A 2042-nucleotide genomic window follows, 5' to 3' on the forward strand; every position below is an offset into this window, starting at 1 on the left:
TTCACGGTCATGATAGGTGATTATAAAATCATCTGCTATACTTGAATTTTGCAAGTAGTAAATCAGTTCTTAATGAGCAAAACGATACCACGTAAGCTATTTTTAGAGAGAATAAATCCATTAAAACAATCCATACCCAACAGAACTTGGAAAAACTTGACATTGAAAATCAGCAATGACATGGAAGGATGAAAATATGGACATTTCTCCTTGTACAAGGCTTTGTGCATGCACACTTGTACATCCACAGAACACAGAAATTAACTTTGTAAAGCATTATTTATTGACTGCAAGAATCTTACTCCATCAGAAATTAATGAAAAAAATATAACTATAGGATCACATAGTTGAGAAATAAATGATATGTATAACATGTTGGTAATATTTTCTTGAATAAAGATTTGACGGGTGCAAAATATGGTTCTCGTAATCTTCTGATACATTATTTGCTAGAAACTCTGAGAGGAAAGAGTGAAGTGAACAACAAAGATATTGAGCATATTTTGGTTGCCCTCCAAATTTTACACCTTATGTGCTATTGGTCAGGACTTATGCCTCAATTTCCAGAGGCTTACACCCAAGTAAGCCTCTAAACCACACCGGAGTGTGCTTGTTTTTCATCCATCAAACCATTTTTTCCTAGCAAGTACAGATATTACACACAGAAACAAAAATGCAGAAATGCATTACATACCTTGTTAAATAAGTCTAATACTGCTCTTTAGCCAAACAACTATACTTCCTATGGCTTCTCTAAGCACTCAAAATTCATCAGTAGGTCTACATAAGTTCAAATGGCCCATATGCACTTCCTCAACCCAAACAGTCCAACAATCTCGTCCGATTGGTATGTGATGACCTTTGCACTTGGGTCTATTGATGCAATCCTTCCTTCAACTACAATTTCTTCCTCTTTAAATATGCACCAATGCAACAGTTGAAACCTTGCATGTTCCGTATGTGCAATCCCTCCATAGATACCACTTCCTTGTTGTGACTACAAAATCAAAGTAAAATAAATTAGTATATGCTATATTCTATGTTTATAGTGAATACAAAATAATATGTAAGATACAAAAACCTGAGTAAAAGCACGTGAACTCAAGTCGTCTACATTCTTGTTTTGATTCTGTAAATGATACAAAAATTAAAAAATTATTCTCCATATTGAGTTATGCTAAGCTATATTATCATTGTATATATATGATGATAAAAGTTTATAACCTGTTGAGATAATTTAAGAAGTGCTTCAACCTTTCTTCTAGTGCTCCAACCTTTTCATCAAGTTCTCTCACTCTCCCATTAATTTGAATTGTCCATCCACTTTCGATGGTGAAACTACAAATCCAAGTCCTCTAACTCTTTCACGATGTTCAGGACCTAAAATTCGAGCAACACCATCATCGTGGATGGAATTTTCTGCTGGTGTATCAGAAATTGATTGGGCACAATCTTCTATCCTTTTCTGCACTTATGGAACTCAGATTAGATACTAGCTTTGAATACGTATAATAAATCATATACATTGAAAGAATACATGTGCCAAAGTTGCGGTGACTGCTTCATTTATCGGTTTACCATCATTTCTAAGATGTCCATGCATCCATACTCTAGTTCTTAACCCCTTTAAGCCCGGATTCTTTTTTCTCTACAATATAAATCCAGTAATTACGTAATGAATACTTGAAGGAAATCAACAATGGTGTGTAATACCTATAACTAAGAAGAAATGAAACTCCATTCCTAACCAGACAAGATAGGTGTGTAATTGTACCATCTCATGAGCCGTACGTGAAAAAGCATTTCGACCCAAAGTGTGAGGAAGCTTTTGACCCTTTCTCATTTTCCCGAACTTGGAACTTTTTTCCCATTAAGAAAACAAAACAATAAAAATAGAAACAACTAAATAAAAATTTAACATTAATAAGCAAATATTTCTTACTTCGAAGTCAACAGAAAGAGTATCTTTGAGAAACTTTTCCATTGCTTCTTCATGATTTACATTCTTTGGTCCAAGGAGGGCAATGGTTCGTGTTCTATTA

At 34.2% G+C, this 2042-nt stretch overlaps 1 protein-coding gene across 4 annotated transcripts; it reads right to left on the reverse strand.

Annotated features, from left to right (window-relative positions):
* Positions 1-347: 347 nt before the first annotated feature.
* On the reverse strand, positions 348-2042 carry LOC111395557. 4 transcript variants are annotated; one of them, XR_002702818.1, is made up of 6 exons: positions 1943-2042; positions 1775-1859; positions 1579-1648; positions 1225-1465; positions 1082-1129; positions 348-997 (listed from the first exon to the last, which is right to left on the reverse strand). XR_002702818.1 is itself a non-coding variant. In XM_023021587.1 (6 exons), exons 1-4 carry the CDS (start codon positions 1993-1995, stop codon positions 1292-1294), a joined length of 423 nt encoding a protein of 140 aa, XP_022877355.1. In that variant the 5' UTR covers positions 1996-2042; the 3' UTR covers positions 348-997; positions 1082-1129; positions 1225-1291. The 4 variants fall into 4 exon arrangements, 1 of the variants encoding a protein (XP_022877355.1); XM_023021587.1 differs by having other exon boundaries at positions 1538-1648; XR_002702817.1 differs by having other exon boundaries at positions 1775-2036.

This window comes from Olea europaea, chromosome 6, assembly GCF_002742605.1.
Source record: "Olea europaea var. sylvestris chromosome 6, O_europaea_v1, whole genome shotgun sequence".
Lineage (NCBI taxonomy): Eukaryota > Viridiplantae > Streptophyta > Magnoliopsida > Lamiales > Oleaceae > Olea > Olea europaea.